Below are 18,953 nucleotides of genomic sequence, written 5' to 3'. Positions count from 1 at the left end.
GGCCCGCCAGACCATTTTTGTGGCCCGCGAAGCCTTTTGGGATCTGTACAAACTTACCTACCTAAATGTAAAAATTGAAGAAGAAGAAGAAGAAGAAGAAAAAAAAAGTTTGGTATCTACTTGGGCAAAAGTTTTCGAATTTTAAAATTAGAATAAAAAATCCCTCATGTTGAAAATGAGTTGTGGTCCCTTAAACACCAAGTCATGAAATAGTCATGCAAAAAAAGGTCTGACTCCTCTGGGCATTGAGTTACGAGTATCATTGAGTCATGGAAACTGACCCCCTTTAGTGTTCAGCTAAAATTAGAATATTTTTTTTTTTTGAAAAACCTAGCTCTAGCTGAATTCCTAGCTCTAGCTGAATTCCTAGCTCTAGCTGAATTCCTAGCTCTAGCTACAGGATAAAATCCGCCCCGGGCGGTAATCGAACCCGCGGCCTAGCGCTTACAAGGCAGACGCGCTACCAACTAAGCTAACTAGGCTGGTGAGCATGTTTTAATAAATAACAGGTGAAGTATAGGTGTACCTACCTTATATTTTGTGTAATTCTAGTGGTGTGACTGGTCTGATTCTGCTTTTGTTGTGACATTCATTCAAGAGTTAACTTATTAGAAGGAAATCCCCAGTACCAGAGAAATATAATTTATTCAATACCTACCTAATATATTTGTTTCTTTTTTATTTCTATTAGTCTGGTATTTAAGCCCGTCATTTTACAATATTTACTTACTTACTCCGGAGTCTTCACAGACCAGCCTGTGCGATGTTCTGCCAATATTTTCAGATTCCAATTTACAATGATATATATAAAAAAATATACCTAATAAAAAAAATATAATATATATATAAAAAAAGTAATGCCGCCACTGGTCGCTACTCGATTAAAAGTAGCTACTCAATTGTCCTCATGAGGCTGAGTACATCCCGCACTCCAAGCAGGCACAGATCTGAAAAAACTTTCACCCCGCCAGGAATCGAACCCGGGACCTCCGGCATGTAAGACTGGTGTGATACCCACTCAGTCACTGAGTTTGCTAAGTCCCTATTCCTGTAATAGGCTGGTATGTCCTTCATTAGATGAGCGAGAAAAGATACAAATAGAAGGAGATAGGTACAAATATCTAATCAATTAACTCTGATATTTTTATTTATTTAAATAAACAAATCTGGTGTGAACTTCACACAACTTTCCATTACACAAAGGAATTAAAAAAAAAAAAAAAAAAAAAAAAAAAAAAAACAAACCTAGAATATAGAAAGGAAAGAAAATGAAAATCTCTTTAATATTTCATAGGATTGATATGTAAGAAACTAGGTAGGTATAAGATATGGTTAACTAAATAGCTAAATACCTATTGATATGTTGCTTAAACCTAAAAAGGTAGCCTATTTTTTAGGTGTTTTTTTTTTTTTTTAGGTAGACGTAATTAATGTTCACTCACTCATGAAAAAAGTGCGATTTTTTGAGACTACAAGATGCAGAATATGAAATAGATATGTTTCAAGTTTCAAAGCATTAATAATAATAATACTTTTCATTTATTTACATAAATAAATCATACATTCCAACAAATAACAGTAATGATAATAATAATGAAAAAAAAAAAACAATAATGATAAAAAATTGTGAAAAGTTTATTATTTTAAACACACCGGAGTTTAGTTTTTTTGTTTGTTTTTGTTTTTTTTTTTTTTTAGTTTCATTATTTTTATTGTTTTAAAAAATAGAATTATCACGAAAACGAACTAGCTGTGAGTAAACTTTACTCACGTCTACCCTTCTAGGGTTAACCCTTTGGTGACCGATATAAACTGTGGTTTACATCGAGGTTCAGACGTTCTCCGTAACGAACGTCCAAGCCCTAAGGTCACCAAAGGGTTAAAAGGCAATGGTAAATAGACAGTTAAAAAATATCGTGATATGTATGGGTTACAAATGTTACAATCTTAAATGCTTCGTGGCTAGTAGCTGGCACTTTCAATATAATTTGAGAATTTGACCACAATAATAGTAGTAGCCTACTGCTGGAGTAAAGGGACTTTTCAGTCCTATGTGAGCAGTATAAGTAAGCACTATTATTGTTATTATTTACAGACGCTAGGAGTGTCGATTTGTACCCAAAACACTTACTTGTATTTTCCGGTCTTATCCAGGACAATGCCACTTATCACAGATCCGAGTGTTCCCGCCAACACAATCACCAATCCTATCCTTCCTGCGTCCTGGAAATGGCCCTGGAATTATAGAGAAAAGACAGTTTCTTTGTGTTATTATATCACAACTTTGGTGCTCACTGCAGCATTGTAGGATTTATCCCAATATCTTGATAATCCTAACATCCAATGTTCACCTACCATGCTGACACCGGTCGCTATGCGCATTTATATGTATGCCATATATAGCTACTCATTTTCCTCACGAGGCTGAGTGGGCCCCGCAACATTCAGTCACGGAATCAATCATTTGCATGATACAAATTTCTTGACCCCGCCGGGAATCGAACCCGGGTCTCCCGCGTGCAAGGCGAGTGCAGTGACCACTACGCCATGGGAGCTGACCCCTGGAATTATAGGAGTAAATAAATAAAATCGAGAGCTCACTTCGTTCGATGACACTGTTAAGTCCAATGAAAGGTCGGCCTCAAGTTCGTACAAAAATAACTTACAAGTAGGTATTTCAAGTTGGAAGTACCTACCTATTTATAGAAAAGTGTAGGTAAAGCACGCATTGAATGTAAATTTAAGTAGGGTAATTGTACCATTTATTCGCCCACCTAAAAAACGTACCATTTATTGGCCCACCTGCCCACATTTATTTTATTATAATTTTTGTTTTTATGACTACAATTTTTGAACTCACTGGTTTCTAGCAGTTTTTAAGCCCTTTCTTTTGATGAAATTGGATCTTGAAAAAGTTCGTCCAGTTCAAACTTATGTGGCGTATGGTACAGGTGGGACAATAAATGGTACACTTACCCTAACCTACCTATACCTACTTATTGAAAGGTCTTCAGACTTTTTTGACATTATTTTTACGGTGTAGGTGTAGGTACCAATTTTTCTTTACCTTCTTTTCCTCCTCTACCTTCTTCTCTTTTATGCCCTTCTTCTTCTTCTCCTCCTCCTCCTCTTTTTCCACCTCCTCTTCTTCTCCTCTTCTTCTTCTTCTTCGTCTTCCTCCTTTCCTCTTCTTCCTCCTCCTCCTCTTTCACCTTCATAAAAGTACGTTCTCAAGTGCAGCCAAGTTATTTTTTTCCCCCGCATGAAAAAAAGAAAAATCAAGCGCACTTGTCAAGTTACCTCAGAGGTACTTGACGTTTTTTTCTCTTCGAATGTGTCTATGCAGTGCTACAGTGAGTTCTGAGTGTGAGATATGTGTGTTAAGTGCACTCCTCTCGTACTTTTACAGGGTGACTCACAGGAAAGTTGAAAAGAAAAGTCTGAAGATGGTCGGTAAGAAAAATGTTTGAAAAGACCTAAGATGAAATAGTGCGTAAGTATAGATAGTTGATTTTTTTTTTTTTTTTTTTTTTAACTGTAACGGCACTGTTTATCTCCTAAGTCCTTTAATCGCGACGAAGGTTTTAACCCATCATTCGGCGATAAGCAAACCCGCCTTCTTGAAATAAAGTCACCCCGCCTGAGTGCGGTCGGAAAAAGCCAACCGCATGGGATTGTCCAGATGGTCAAACATCCGTCTGCAAGCCAACCATATACTAACCGCCCGCAACGTTGCTTTTAACTTTTTTTTTTTTAGAGGTTTGACAGGGGGAACTGTAACTGCTATGGTCTTATCGTCCCGAAATCGAAGAGAGAAGGAAGACAGGATAGGAGAAAGCCAGCCGTTCCGAGAACGAACATTATCCCATCAGGATAACATCCGCCCCGGGCGGGAATCGAACCCGCGGCCTAGCGCTTACGAGGCAGACGCACTACCAATTAAGCTAACTAGGCTGGCATAGATAGTTGAAAAATAGGTTTGATAGGTAGGCGGAACTGTAACGAGTGACAACTCAGGTCTAGTCCCGAAATTGAAGATAAAGGGAAGACAGGATATTAGAGAGCCATCCATTCCGAGAACGAACCTTATCGTTTAGGATAGGATAACAGATAAGGTTCGCTCTCGGAACGGCTGGTTTTCTCCTATCTTATTTTTCTCTCTTCGTTTTCGGGCTGAAAAATCTGGTGTGAACATCACACGACTTTCCTTATCCTATTGAATGATGCTAATTTGAGTGTTCTTTTACCCTAACTTTTACAACCGTTTTGTCGCTATAGCTGAAAACCGCCAAAAAACGGTCGAAATCTGTCCAAAAGCGGTCAAAATACCATCTCAACCAAACGTTTTGTGTTGCATCTTTGTCACATTTGTGAACTACATACCAAATTTCAAGTCTCTAGCTTATACCGTTACCGAGATATTGTTAAATTACACCGAAAACCGCCAAAAGCGGTAAAATGCGGAAAATGCCGCCAACCGTTGCACCGGTCTTAACCAAAAGTTTCGTGTCGCATCCTTGTTACATTTGACAGCTACATACCAAATTTCAACTCTCTAGCTCTTACCGTTCTCGAGATATTTTGTTTACAGACAGACAGACACACACACACACACACGGACCAATGGCTGAAACTTTGGATTTAGGCTCTAGGGACCTCAAAACGTGTTTTGACACTAAAAACTGACCATCGAAAATTTGACCCGATTACATTACTTTCCTTCCTATAGGATAAGGAAAAGTAAAAAGGAAAAACTACATATAAAGAAAAGAAGGATAAACCGGACTCAAAGAAGACGATAGAGACTGAGAAGGAACTGAACTGAACTGAACGAAAATAACTTTATTTTTAACAAAACAAAAATTACAAAGGTTAGCTCACCCCCAAAGCTTACAAAAACTTCTTGGGGGTGTAGGTGATTCTTCTTCTGTTATTCCTTTGTTTTCTTCAATTGTTCCTTCGATTTACTTCAACAAGCTTTTCTTTCCTTTACTCCAGCAGTAGGCTACTACTATTATTGTGGTCAAACTCTCAAATTATATTGAGGATAAAATTCTGATAAAATCCGCCCCGGGCGGGAATCGAACCCGCGGCCTAGTGCTTACAAGGCAGACGCACTACCAACCAAGCTAACTAGGCTGGCTAAAAAAAAAAAAAAATCGATTTTATCACCCTGTAGATCCATTACAGGAATATTAACCAGGAAGACTCAAATTGATCACAGCTCTGAGATCAAATTGAGTTGCCTAAGCTTGAATTGGACGTTTTAGATGGCAGGAGATTAGAATAGGATAATGTGTTCTAGAGGACAAGGCAGGAGGAGGAGAGATATCCTTGATTGAGCAATCACTGAGAACGAACGAGCCAGCCTGGTTGGCTTGGATGGTAGTGCGCCTGCCTTGTCGAACGAAGTTTGAGCGTAAATTGCGGGTGGCCTCCCTAATGCTTACCTGGTTGCCAAACACGCCTACGGAGCAGGCCGTGGACACCTCGGCCCTTCCAAACCACGTGGCCGCGAGCTGGGCAGGAATGTTGAGTATGAAGATCTGACTACAGGCCACTATCGTCTGTCCGAGGAGGGTGACCCAGAATCTGCTCGGGTCGAGGGAGAAGGTTTTGACCCAGGCCCCTAGACAGGTGCCAAGCGCTCCTATGATGACGGACTCGCGGATACCCTGTAAGAAAAACAAATAGTGGTTGTTCAGACTGCTCGAAGAAGATTATTTATTTATTTGGAGCAGACTTAATGTCAAAATGCGCAGAAACGCTTGCGCACAAACAAACGAAGCGGGAGTCATGAATTATGACGTCATCGCCTACGGGAGCATATGTCGTGACGTCAAACTTTACGATTTATCGGTATTATTTAAATCGATTTATCTCGGTATCTAGAAGTCGTAGAAGAAAAAGAAAATTTCCGTTGGTCCACATTTTTCGTGCTCTATGACTTTGAAACATCACACAAGTAAGCGCAACTGATCTATTGGGAAAATATTATTAATAAAAGGTCGATTCCTACGTAAAAAGTTGTGAGAAATCCAAATCTGAAGTCAAAACTCCGAAAAAGTAACTTTAGAAGGTCGAAAATTCAATTTTTAATTGCCGTTTCAATTAAAAAGTTCATAGAGTTGTGACGTCAGACTTAATGTCAAAATGCGCAGAAACGCTTGCGCACAAACAAACGAAGCGGGAGTCATGAGTTATGACGTCATCGCCTACGGGAGCATATGTCGTGACGTCAAACTTTACGATTTATCGGTATTATTTAAATCGATTTATCTCGGTATCTAGAAGTCGTAGAAGAAAAAGAAAAATTCCGTTGGTCCTCATTTTTCCTGCTCTATGACTTTGAAACATCACACAAGTAAGCGCAACTGATCTATTCCATCATTAGTAATGACATTACTAATGATCATGTAAGGTACCTATGCGAGAGAGAAACAATCATTAACAATTTATTGATAAGCTGCTCAAAGTCTGGGTTGCCAGATAATCATAGCATACTACTCAAAGAGAGAAGAAAAAGAAAAATTCCGTTGGTCCTCATTTTTCCTGCTCTATGACTTTGAAACATCACACAAGTAAGCGCAACTGATCTATTTTATTGAGATGTATTCTTAGGGGGATTAACATTTTTGCAACAAGCCATTAAGGGGTGTTAACACAGGTAAAAAATCAGGGATATATACCTAGGACTCTGGGGCATTCAAGCCAAAGAAAAATTTAGTAGTTGGGTTGTTGGGTAGAAGAGCTCCTCCAGAAAAACACTGCCATTTTAAACGAAAATCATCAAACTGAGATATTTAACTTTAAAGTTTTCAATTTTTCATCAAAATCCTTGAAAAGTATGTTTACAAAAAAACGCTGTATCTCATCGAAAAAAAAAAGTTATCACTGCAGTTCAAACGCTGGAAGATAGAGCGCACCACGTTCTATTCAAAAAACCGTTTTACGCAAAAAGGGCAAAAAATCCGTATTTCCCTTTTTGCACCCAGCTCCTCAATTGTTACATTAAAATCAGATTGAAACAATAGAATAGATAGAATACCTACTAGTCGACTATCTGGTATGGGTTTGCCTAGGTTTGATTTTGCAGGCAACTAGGCGCTACTAAAAGTGGCGCGTCTACTCTTCCAACGTGCGACGGACCTGAAGATACCCAGGCGTGCTGACTGGAACTTGGCCTGGCGCACTGCCGAGAGCTTGGATAAATAGTACAGTGATTATCGCCAATTATGATTATCTTTCGCATGATTTGTGTCACCGATTTGCGTCTCGAATTAAGGCCGTTAGAGCAGAGTAGTGTCGGTCTATAGATTATAAGTCCCGGTTATAATCGGTGAATCGGTCTATCTCTATATATAATGTCCCGGTTTTGATGGGTTCTAATCGGTCTATATCTATATTGTCCCGGTCTGGATTAGGCAGTCACCGGTCTCAATTGATTTTAATGATAAAACATAACACTCAGGTTCGTCATAACATACAGGGTGTTTCGGGGTGCACTCAGCGGACTCAAACTCATTGATTTTTTTTTTTAAGAGGTTTGGCAGAGGGAACTGTAACTGCTATGGTCTTATCGTCCCGAAATTGAAGAGAGAAGGAAGTCAGGATAGGATAAAGCCAGCCGTTCCGAGAACGAACATTATCCCATCAGGATAAAATCCGCCCCGGGCGGGAATCGAACCCGCGGCCTAGTGCTTACAAGGCAGACGCACTACCAACCAAGCTAACTAGGCTGGCTAAAAAAAAAAAAAAATCGATTTTATCACCCTGTAGATCCATTACAGGAATATTAACCAGGAAGACTCAAATTGATCACAGCTCTGAGATCAAATTGAGTTGCCTAAGCTTGAATTGGACGTTTTAGATGGCAGGAGATTAGAATAGGATAATGTGTTCTAGAGGACAAGGCAGGAGGAGGAGAGATATCCTTGATTGAGCAATCACTGAGAACGAACGAGCCAGCCTGGTTGGCTTGGATGGTAGTGCGCCTGCCTTGTCGAACGAAGTTTGAGCGTAAATTGCGGGTGGCCTCCCTAATGCTTACCTGGTTGCCAAACACGCCTACGGAGCAGGCCGTGGACACCTCGGCCCTTCCAAACCACGTGGCCGCGAGCTGGGCAGGAATGTTGAGTATGAAGATCTGACTACAGGCCACTATCGTCTGTCCGAGGAGGGTGACCCAGAATCTGCTCGGGTCGAGGGAGAAGGTTTTGACCCAGGCCCCTAGACAGGTGCCAAGCGCTCCTATGATGACGGACTCGCGGATACCCTGTAAGAAAAACAAATAGTGGTTGTTCAGACTGCTCGAAGAAGATTATTTATTTATTTGGAGCACGGTTGGGGCACGGTTGGTCCAGTGGTAACGCGCTTGCTTGCCATGCAGAAGGTCCCGGGTTCGAATCCCACCATCGACAAAAATTTGTACTCGTTTTTCGATTGCAAATATTTCAACGGGTTACTTTCTGGCGTTCTCGTGTTGACCCAGCACCTAAATGGGAAGTATAGTGTCTCTTCTCGCCCATCTGATGAGAGGCATACTACAAAATATTTATATTTTGACCAACTTCGTCAACGCTTGACAAACCATTCGGTTATTTATTATTTTTTTTAAAAAAAAGAGGTGGATATTTGGTTTTGGCTACAAATTTTACGAGTGGACTCAACTTTACACTCAACTTTTTTTTAAGAGGTTTGACAGAGGGAACTGTAACTGCAGCTATGGTCTTATCGTCCCGAAATCGAAGAGAGAAGAAAGACAGGATAGGAAAAAGCCAGCCGTTCCGAGAACGAACCTCATCCGTTCAGGATAAAAACAAAAGAAGTTGTTTTTTTTTTAAAAAAAAAAAACGGGGGGGGAAAACCCCCTTTTTAAAAAAAAAAAAAAAAAAAAAAAAAAAAAATACTAAGGCCCCATTTATGTGTTATTCGATACAAATCCATTAATATAAATAAATATTCAACAAATGCTTGTGCCGGTAGTAAAAGCCGGAGCTTGTGCCACGGATGGGGAAGATTGGGAGATTATCTGAATACCTACCTACAATCAATGTCATTTCTCAATATTTAGCCTTAAGATACCATGTTTTACTTACATTATATTACACGATGCGCATTTCGATCATTGGATCATCTTCAGAACATGGTATCTTAAGGCTAAATATTGAGAAATCACATTGATTGATCTCAGGTACCATAAGCTTTGTACAAAACAATACAATACCTACAAACTAAGAGGAATTTTAGAAATAAGTCCATCCGATCACACAGTCATGGCCCTGTCCCTTAGAGTGTAAACAAAGACCAACCAAGCTAACTAGGCTCAGACTGGCGTTACTAAATGAAGCTTTCAGTGTTTTTTTATTTTAAAAGATTAGTGTTTCACCGCCGTTTTTATTTCGTAGCAATGAAACAACTGCTACATTGGACGCATGTGGTCTGTGTCGTAGCATGCCCATCCCGTAGTATGCCTCTCATCAGATGGGCGAGAAGAGGCACAATACTCCCCATTTAGGTGCTGGGTCAACACGAGAACACCAGAAAGTAACCCGTTGAAATATTTGCAATCGAAAAACGAGTACAAATTTTTGGCCTAAAGTTCAAAGTCCTTGAAGGCTATTGGCTGACGACGTGGAAATTTACGGTCAATGACTCAATAAACGGGATGAATCATCCAATCACGCGAGTCCATTATCACGTCATGAGACGATCGGACTTTGGGATCGATGATTCAATACTCCTTGAGCCAGCCTAGTTAGCTTAGTTGGTAGTGCGTCTGCCTTGTAAGCGCTAGGCCGCGGGTTCGATTCCCGCCCGGGGCGGATGTTATCCTGATGGGATAATGTTCGTTCTCGGACCGGCTGGCTTTCTCCTATCCTGTCTTCCTTCTCTCTTCGATTTTCGGGACGATAAGACCATAGTAGTTACAGTTCCCTCTGTCAAAACCTCTAAAAAAAAGAAAAAAACTCCTTGAGATGAACTCACGTATTGTTGGCGTGAATAAAGTCAAACCTACGTAGGGCCAGCCTAGTTAGCTTGGTTGGTAGTGCGTCTGCCTTGTGAGCGCTAGGCCGCGGGTTCGGATTTTATCCTGAACGAATAATGTTCGGCCTCGGAACGGTTGGCTTTCTCCTATCCTGTCTTTCTTCTGTCTTCGCTTTCGGGACGATAAAACCTTAGCAGCTATACAGTTTACTCTGTCATTTTTTTTTTTTTTTTCAACTTACGTATAAAATTACGTATAAAAAATCTCAGCGTATAAAAAATCAAACTTACGTATTTATCTAGGAACCAGGACCCGGGTGTTATCAGCGGAATGTACGTGAGCATGTAGATCATCGAGGTACAATCCACGTAGAACGAGCCCACCCCGTAGTATTTCATCACGTGATCGCTGACTATCGCGTACTGTATCCACTGGAGGGCGTTACTTGCGGAATACACCACGAAAAGCGCCAGGATCGCATACCGCCGCGAATACAGCTTACAGTCGACATTCTGGTGCGTTGGAATGATGGGCGTGGAGGCGACGCCGAACGCGTCCTTGGTTTGAACGCCGGCGTAGTCGGCGGCCGCCCTTTTTGATGACCTTGGAAAAAAATACCCTTTCCACTTTTCCAGGTCTTTGATCTTACTACCTAGTCTGATCTTTAACAAAAATTCTTGCTCTCAAGTCAGACTGAAACAAATTTTGGCCATCAGATGTTTGCGATTGATGATACTTTAGTGCAGCTTGAGACACTGTAACAACGCAGGTCTTATCGTCCGTACGGAAAACGAACCTCTGTTGAGGAAAAAGTTCGCCTGCCAGCCTAGTTAGCTTAGTAAGCTTAGTTGGTAGCGCGTCTGCCTTGTAAGTGCTAGGCCGCGGGCTTGATTCCCGCCCGGGGCGGATTTTATCCTCAACGGATGATGTTCGTTCTCGAAACGGCTGGCTTTCTCCTATCCTGTCTTCCTTCTCTCTTCGATTTCGGGACGATAAGACCATAGCAGTTACAGCAGTTCCCTCTGTCAAACCTCTTTAAAAAAAAAAAAAATAAATAAATAAAGAGAAGAAAGAAAGGCAGGCGCGTTACTTTCCCAGCTAACTGGACTGGCTGAACTACACTACTGAGGTTAATTACACTTTGTATCAACATATAAACTAAGGTTACTATAAGGTATGTATGTAGATATTTTTGTTATACGAGCAGTTTTTTTTTTTCTTCTTCTTTTTAAGAGGTTTGACAGAGGTCTTATCGTCCCGAAATCGAAGAGAGAGTTTTTTTTTTTTTTAGAGGGAACTGTAACTGCTATGGTCTTATCGTCCCGAAATCAAGAGAGAAGGAATTTTTTTAAAGAGGTTTAACAGAGGGAACTGTAACTGCTATGGTCTTATCGTCCCGAAATCGAAGAGAGAAGGAAGAGAGGGATAGGAGAAAGCCAGCCGTTCCGAGAACGAACATTATCCCATCAGGATAAAATCCGCCCCGGGCGGGAATCGAACCATTTTAAAGAGGTTTGACAGAGGGAACTGTAACTGCTATGGTCTTATCGTCCCGAAATCGAAGAGAGAAGGAAGCCAGGTGGAAGAAAGTTGACAGAGGGAACTGTAACTGCTATGGTCTTATCGTCCCGAAATCGAAGAGAGAAGGAAGACAGGATAGGAGAAAGCGATTATCGTCCCGAAATCGAAGAGAGAAGGAAGACAGGATAGGAGAAAGCCTGCCGACAGAGGGAACTGTAACTGCTATGGTCTTATCGTCCCGAAATCGAAGAGAGAAGGAAGACAGGATAGGAACACAGAGGGAACTGTAACTGCTATGGTCTTATCGTCCCGAAATCGAAGAGAGAAGGAAGACAGGATAGGAGAAAGCCAGGGGGAACTGTAACTGCTATGGTCTTATCGTCCCGAAATCGAAGAGAGAAGGAAGACAGGATAGGAGAAAGCCAGCCGTTCCGGTCTTATCGTCCCGAAATCGAAGAGAGAAGGAAGACAGGATAGGAGAAAGCCAGCCGTTTCGAGAACGAACATTATCCCATCAGGATAAAATCCGTCCCGGGCGGGAATCGAACCCGCGGCCTAGCGCTTACAAGGCAGACGCGCCACCCGAACATTATCCCATCAGGATAAAATCCGCCCCGGGCGGGAATCGAACCCGCGGCCTAGCGCTTACAAGGCAGACGCAGTCCCATCAGGATAAAATCCGCCCCGGGCGGGAATCGAACCCGCGGCCTAGCGCTTACAAGGCAGACGCGCTACCAACTGAGCTAACTAGGCTGGCACTACTGAGGTTGATTACACTTTGTATCAACAGAAACTAAGGTATGTATGTAGATATTTTTGTTATTATATATGTACGAGCAGTTTAATACCAACAATGAATACTTACAGAGTACCTACTTACCTACATAGTACATACTTACCTACCTACTGTACGAGTATGTGGCGGTGTTAGTCGTGATTTTATCACCCTACCTCCCGTCTGTCTGTGATTTACAATGAAGTCTGAATTTAATAAACTAATCTTATATTATAAAATCAAGATTCATTCACATTTCACACACTGATCGCTCTATCTCCTGAACCACAACACCTAAAAAGCTGAAATTTGATAACTACCTATGTATATTAACTACCTGTATAACTACCTATGTATATTAACTACCTGTATAACTACCTATGTATATTAACTACCTGTATAACTACCTATGTATATTAACTACCTGTATAACTACCTATGTATATTAACTACCTGTATAACTACCTATGTATATTAACTACCTGTATAACTACCTATGTATATTAACTACCTGTATAACTACCTATGTATATTAACTACCTGTATAACTACCTATGTATATTAACTACCTGTATAACTACCTATGTATATTAACTACCTGTATAACTACCTATGTATATTAACTACCTGTATAACTACCTATGTATATTAACTACCTGTATAACTACCTATGTATATTAACTACCTGTATAACTACCTATGTATATTAACTACCTGTATAACTACCTATGTATATTAACTACCTGTATAACTACCTATGTATATTAACTACCTGTATAACTACCTATGTATATTAACTACCTGTATAACTACCTATGTATATTAACTACCTGTATAACTACCTATGTATATTAACTACCTGTATAACTACCTATGTATATTAACTACCTGTATAACTACCTATGTATATTAACTACCTGTATAACTACCTATGTATATTAACTACCTGTATAACTACCTATGTATATTAACTACCTGTATAACTACCTATGTATATTAACTACCTGTATAACTACCTATGTATATTAACTACCTGTATAACTACCTATGTATATTAACTACCTGTATAACTACCTATGTATATTAACTACCTGTATAACTACCTATGTATATTAACTACCTGTATAACTACCTATGTATATTAACTACCTGTATAACTACCTATGTATATTAACTACCTGTATAACTACCTATGTATATTAACTACCTGTATAACTACCTATGTATATTAACTACCTGTATAACTACCTATGTATATTAACTACCTGTATAACTACCTATGTATATTAACTACCTGTATAACTACCTATGTATATTAACTACCTGTATAACTACCTATGTATATTAACTACCTGTATAACTACCTATGTATATTAACTACCTGTATAACTACCTATGTATATTAACTACCTGTATAACTACCTATGTATATTAACTACCTGTATAACTACCTATGTATATTAACTACCTGTATAACTACCTATGTATATTAACTACCTGTATAACTACCTATGTATATTAACTACCTGTATAACTACCTATGTATATTAACTACCTGTATAACTACCTATGTATATTAACTACCTGTATAACTACCTATGTATATTAACTACCTGTATAACTACCTATGTATATTAACTACCTGTATAACTACCTATGTATATTAACTACCTGTATAACTACCTATGTATATTAACTACCTGTATAACTACCTATGTATATTAACTACCTGTATAACTACCTATGTATATTAACTACCTGTATAACTACCTATGTATATTAACTACCTGTATAACTACCTATGTATATTAACTACCTGTATAACTACCTATGTATATTAACTACCTGTATAACTACCTATGTATATTAACTACCTGTATAACTACCTATGTATATTAACTACCTGTATAACTACCTATGTATATTAACTACCTGTATAACTACCTATGTATATTAACTACCTGTATAACTACAACTACCTATGTATATTTATTACCTACCTACCAAGTTGGTATGAGTTTACAGACCTCAGATTCCTATTGCTTTATCTGAGTATCCGATTTTATTCAATACGAACCATTTCATCAGAGATAGGTACATAATAATTATGGAAAATACGTAGTTATTATTGAAAATATGTAGTTATTATGATTCAATCTGGATTCTAAAGACGTGTGCCAGCCTAGTTAGCTTGGTTGGTAGCGCGTCTGCCTTGTAAGCGCTAGGCCGCGGGTTCGATTCCCGCCCGGGGAGGGGATTTTATCCTGATGGGATAATGTTTGTTCTCGGAACGGCTGGCTTTTTCCTGTCCTGTCTTCCTTCTCTCTTCGATTTCGGGACGATAAGACCTTAACCTTATAACCTGCCTACAAAGGCCCGTACCTACGTATCTAATACTGACGTCTTAATTTATTTACCTACATAATTATTTAATCATGTAGGTACTTGTTTTGGTTATTCTTTCCTAACAGATAAGTATTTTATCTAGCAGTCAGATAAGTGATTGAGTAGCTACTCTGAATAATACCTAGGTACAGATGTAAAAATCTGGTGTGAACATCACACGACTTTCCTTATCCTGCTGAATGATGCTTATTTGGGTGTTCTCCTAACCTAACTTTAACAATATCTCTAACCGTACTTATGGTCGGTATAGCTGAAAACCGCCAAGAAACGGTCCAAAACCGCCAAAAAGCGGTCAAAATACCGCCGACCGTAGCACCTATCTCAACTAAACGTTTGGTGTTACATCCTTGTCACATTTGTGAACTAAATACCAAATTTCAAGTCTCTAGCTCAAACCATTCGCGAGATATTTTGGTAAAATACACCGAAAACCGCCAAAAAGCGGTAAAATGTTTTGTGTCGCATCCTTGTCACATTTTACAGCTGCATACCAAATTTCAAGTCTCTAGCTCTTACCTACCGTTCTCGAGATATTTTGTTTACAGATAGACACACGGACAGACAGACACACACACGGAACAATGGCTGAAACTTTGGATTTAGGCTCTAGGGACCTCAAAACGTGTTTTGGCACTAAAAACTGAAACTGACCATCGAAAATTTGACCCAATTACATTACTTTCCTTCCTATAGGATAAGGAAAGTAAAAATTTGATTGATAATGAAAATTCTTATCAGTCAATATTAAAACTCGTGTTCGATTGCTATCAAAACTCAAGTGGCCTAAACGCACTTTACGCTTTGTTTAACGCATTCACAGATAATTAAATGCCAAGCTGTTTGTTCAAATTAATTGTTGACTTGTGAATCTATGTTTCAGATTTTTCTCTCAATTACTAATTGTATTTTTATTATTATTGCTTCTTCTTCCTCTTCTTCTTCTTCGTCTTCTTCTTCTTCTTCGTCTTGTTCTTTTTTTTCTTATTTTGTTTTTAATTATGTTTGAATGGACAAAAAAATTGAACTGTATCGCACATAGCATCGTTTAAATTTTTGAATAATTCGTATGATAGTATGAAACCAATACATTACAATTTTACAAAGTTAAACCCATCCTCATAAAACGAGATAAATTCTCCAATGCCCTGAAAATTCAGCAAATTTAGCACCAAACTTTGATTCAGCAAAAACCCGTCCAGATTCCAGAGTAATCCAAGATTACATTTCCCGTAGTAGCAGTTGAGATTGAGGGTAAAAAAAAGGTAAAAATGACCGACTACGTAACTTTACCTTCCCTTGTCGCCCCTCTGGTATGCTGTATGGAGGTTTTTTTTATATTTATTACCCTAACCTCCATAATGTACACACATCGCTTACTTACAAACGTAAAACCACTGAAAATCCTTTTTGCTGCTCCCCCGTCCGAATCAAAGTTGGACGGAGTCAGACATTGGGTGTAAATAAACGTGGGTAGTGCGGTCGGGACGCCCGCCTGCTAAACTGTAGGAAGTCGGGTCAATCCTAGGCGAGGCAAGACATTTTAGCCACAATTAAGAATAGGATCCCAGCCTAGTTAGCATAGTTGGTAGTGCGTCTGCCTTGTAAGCGCTAGGCCGCGGGTTCGATTCCCGCCCGGGGCGGATTTTATCCTGATGGGATAATGTTCGTTCTCGGAACGGCTGGCTTTCTCCTATCCTGTCTTCCTTCTCTCCTCGATTTCGGGACGATAAGACCATAGCAGTTACAGTTCCCTCTGTCAAACCTCTTAAAAAAAAAAAAAAAAAAAAAACTCAAGTACCGACTTAGTGCCTATTTAGATACCTAGTACCTACAGGTACTTACCATGTAAGCGCTAAGTCGCGGGTTCGATTCCCGCCCGAGGAGAATTTTATCCTAAACAGATAAGGTTCGTTCTCGGAACGGCTGGCTTTCTCCTATCCTGTCCTTCTGCCTTCGCTTTCGGAGCGATCGATGGTACTGGGCTGATTGATTCGTTTGAATTGGATTAGAGCAGAAAAAAAAGAAAAAAAAAAAATGCTTGGAGGTACGTGTGTAGGTAGTAGGTATCCTATTTTTCTTTCAGGAAACTGAATGGAGTAGTGGTCTGTTTTCCAGTGGTCAGTATTTAATTTATGGAAAGGTATGGAAAGGTAATTACTTTTAATTAAGTACCTACATTTAAAAAAAAAAAAAAAATCACTAGAAGCATACAAGTTAGCTTATTTCTATGGATTTCGTTGAGAAAAAAGTCAAATACCTACACGAAAACGCGATCTACAAAAAAATTACGTAGGTATCACTCAAAAACGCAAAGAGTGCGAAAATTATTACGCGAATTTCTAAAAAATCACAGGTCGTTCGTTTAACACGTGATAAAAACGCCACGAAAATCTCGAAACTCGTTGAATCTTGAATCACTGAACTTGAATTCACATATTCACAAATGAAAATGAGGCAGTAGGTAGTGAATGTAGTGATACATATAGAATTATGGACTCTTTAACCTCGCATAAAAGAAGTGGGAAAATGGTGCTTCCCCTGGATGCTGATTTGCTGATTTAGGGAGCTTGGAGGAGGAATAGCACAAAACTCTCTCCTTAGCACAAAATTTCTCGAGAAAAAACTAACTTGGGTTTGACTTTTCAAATTTAATGAGACAGTGATACATAATATGTAGAACGGTAACAACAGAGGTCTTATCGTCCCGTAATCGAAGAGAGGAGGACAGGATAGGAGAAAGCCAGCCGTTCCAAGAACGAACCTTATCTGTTTAGGATAAAGTTCGTCCCGGGCGGGAATCGAACCCGTGATCTCGCGCTTACATGACAGGCGCGCTGCCTTCCAAGCCAATTACCTAGTCTGGCATGAGAGTAGTAGCAAACCTAGCATGCTTGAGAGAAAAAAAAAAAAAAAAAGTCTGGCATGAGAGTAGTAACAAACCTAGCATGCTTGAGAAAAAAAAAAAAAAAAAAAAAAACGTGTGGATCAAAATTCTTCAATCAGTACTGCTTGAATAGGAAAAGATAATTAAAATTTTATCACCGACAGGGTGACCTGATGACCGTGAATTAAGTTAATCCTTTCAGATGAACCAAAATCTGGTTTATTTTAAACAATTCAAACTAACGTTAAATTTGTTTCGAATTTATTCAATCAGGTTGGTTGGCTGGTAAAACCAAACAGCTAATGCAAATCTGCACCAGTTTCACATAGTTCACTAAAGTTAAGCAACGTTGTGGTTGGTGTCAGGATGGGTGACCATTGCCCAAAACTCGAAATACTAGTGATTTAATAAGCCATAGGATTCGTTAAAAAAAAAAAAAAAAAAAAAAAAAAAAAAAAAAGGGGAGTTTTTAAAAACCAAAAGATGTTTAAAAAAAAAAAAAAAAAAAAAAAAAAAAAAAAATGTGGACGTTATCCTTTTGACACACCCTGTATTTTAATAATTATTACTTTTTCTTTTATTTAATCAAAATATTTCTTCAAAGAGCGCCCCCTGATTAGATAATTATTTCACATATGAAGGAATATTCCTTTTATGGTCTAGGTGTGCAATAAGAAAGGATTTTGCGAAAATCTGAACCGATCCTGAGATATGATCAATTTTTGATCTAGCATAATAATAACAGTTTTCCTTATCCCCTAGCAGCACCTTCCTTGTAAGCTGTAGATCGCGAGTTCGATCCCCGCCCACGGCGTACTTTATCCTAAACAGGGTCACGGGTTCGATTTCCTCCTAGGGCGAACTTTATCCTAAGTTTTGTGCTAATTTTGACCCTTACAGATATTGTTCGTTCTCGGAACGGCTGGCGTTCTTCTATCTCTCTTGTTGTCCATTGTTTGTGGGTCCATTTCAGTTTCACCCAAAATCAGCCCGCGGCCCCAAATTGCACTGCCACTGTTTTCGCTTTACAGGGCCCCGAAATCAGCACGGGGTCCCATATTAGGCACCGCTCTGCTAATCCATTGTTTGTTTTGTTTACAGTGATTTCATGCAGACTTGACAGTTTTTTGTTTATATCAGCCAGCCTGGTTACATATCTTGGAATTTAGAGCGTCTGCCTTGTAAGTGCTAGGTCGCGGGTTTGATTCCCGCCCGGGGCGGATTTTATCCTGATGGGATAATGTTCGTTCTCGGAACGGCTGGCTTTCTCCTATCCTGTCCTCTTTCTCTCTTCGATTTCGGGACGATAAGACCTTCCCTCTTACCATTCCCTTTATCAAACCTCTTTTAAACAATCAAAATAAACTTTCAACTCACTC

At 39.4% G+C, this 18,953-nt stretch overlaps 1 protein-coding gene across 1 annotated transcript; it reads right to left on the bottom strand.

Annotated features, from left to right (window-relative positions):
• Window positions 1-2,107: 2,107 nt before the first annotated feature.
• LOC103515492 (uncharacterized MFS-type transporter C09D4.1-like) lies at window positions 2,108-17,579 on the bottom strand. Its single transcript, XM_026828180.1, has 6 exons — window positions 17,545-17,579; window positions 10,279-10,591; window positions 7,853-8,275; window positions 5,451-5,675; window positions 3,068-3,115; window positions 2,108-2,235 (listed from the first exon to the last, which is right to left on the bottom strand). The coding sequence occupies exons 1-6, from the start codon at window positions 17,577-17,579 to the stop codon at window positions 2,128-2,130; spliced, it is 1,152 nt and encodes a 383-aa protein (XP_026683981.1). The 3' UTR covers window positions 2,108-2,127.
• Between the last annotated feature and the right edge of the window lie 1,374 nt (window positions 17,580-18,953).

This window comes from Diaphorina citri, unplaced genomic scaffold (assembly GCF_000475195.1).
Source record: "Diaphorina citri unplaced genomic scaffold, Diaci psyllid genome assembly version 1.1 scaffold1352, whole genome shotgun sequence".
NCBI lineage: Eukaryota > Metazoa > Arthropoda > Insecta > Hemiptera > Psyllidae > Diaphorina > Diaphorina citri.
This window is presented reverse-complemented; position numbering and strand designations above follow the sequence as displayed.

Excerpts from the sequence above, each read along its gene's own strand:
- LOC103515492 (XM_026828180.1), bottom strand. The coding sequence starts at position 17,579 with ATGCTAGGTTTGCTACTACTCTCATGCCAGACTAG. Across the intron at positions 5,676-7,852 it reads ATCTAAAACGTCCAATTCAA|GGTATCCGCGAGTCCGTCAT; the intron begins GCTTAGGCAACT and ends TTTTTCTTACAG. Across the intron at positions 3,116-5,450 it reads TAGGCGTGTTTGGCAACCAG|AAGAAGAAGAAGGGCATAAA; the intron begins GTAAGCATTAGG and ends GAGGAGGAGGAG.